Genomic DNA, 845 nt, shown 5'->3' with positions numbered 1-845 from the left:
AACAGAATGTGTCCGCTTGAACACCTACAGGATAACATGCATATTTTAGTTCCTACTAAAAGAAGATCTATAGTTTTTTGTCACATGTTCTCTCAGGGCAAATGCTTCATTCCACTTGCCCAACCCTCACTTATGAGCATCTATGATGTGCCATCTCTTAACTGTCTGGGGTGGGGTAGAGTGGCTAAGGGCTGCAGAGAAAATGGGGCCAGAGTATGGGACAATGGAAGCCTACTGAAGGCAGTGGTGTCTGAGCTGAGTTTTAAAGGGTTAGTAGCCTAACCTTAAGGTAACCTGGTTACAGATGGGATAAGACGCTCCTCCTGGTGGCTCATTCATTCACCATCTATCTACTGAGTGCCAGCACAGCTCTCGCTGTATACTCTCACTGGGCTAAAGAGCCATCCAGGGGGTGAACCACAGATTCTGCTGAAATTTCTTCATGCTGTATTCTTTCTTGTAATTTGAGTTATTCTTACCCAATCAGAGAAGATTTTCAGAGTGGAACATTTCAATGGAATTAAACCCTTCCGGCCAGATCTATTCCTGGAATCAGCAGAGGAAAAGGAGTTAGAAGTGAGTACAACCTCTCTGGATTTGTTTCTTTGGCCTGCTGTAACAAATTACCACAGACTTGGTGGATTAAAACAATAAAAATGTATTCGCTTACAGTTCTGGAGGCCAAAAGTTCAAAATCAAGTTGTCAGCAAGGCCATGCTCCCTCCAGAGGCTCTACGTAATCCATTCCTTGCTTCTTCCAGAAGCTTCTGGAGGCTGTTGACATCCCTTGTGGCCACATACTCCAATATTTGCCTCCTGGTCACATTCTCTTCTGTGCACGAGGG

The 845-nt window shown here is 44.6% G+C and overlaps 1 protein-coding gene across 1 annotated transcript in view; it reads left to right on the top strand.

Annotated features, from left to right (window-relative positions):
- GUCY2C (guanylate cyclase 2C (heat stable enterotoxin receptor)) overlaps positions 1–845 on the top strand; it is a gene marked incomplete at its 5' end in the record, with an annotated part of 59872 nt that overhangs the window by 41051 nt on the left and 17976 nt on the right. Inside the window, one exon of the mRNA XM_008579098.1 lies at positions 470–576. Coding sequence (XP_008577320.1) covers positions 470–576 — 107 coding nt within the window. The remainder of the gene's footprint in view (positions 1–469; positions 577–845) is intronic.

This window comes from Galeopterus variegatus, unplaced genomic scaffold, assembly GCF_000696425.1.
Source record: "Galeopterus variegatus unplaced genomic scaffold, G_variegatus-3.0.2 Scaffold1807, whole genome shotgun sequence".
Taxonomy (NCBI): Eukaryota; Metazoa; Chordata; class Mammalia; order Dermoptera; family Cynocephalidae; genus Galeopterus; species Galeopterus variegatus.
Note: the sequence above shows the minus strand (reverse complement) of the source record. Positions and strands in the feature narration are given on the sequence as shown.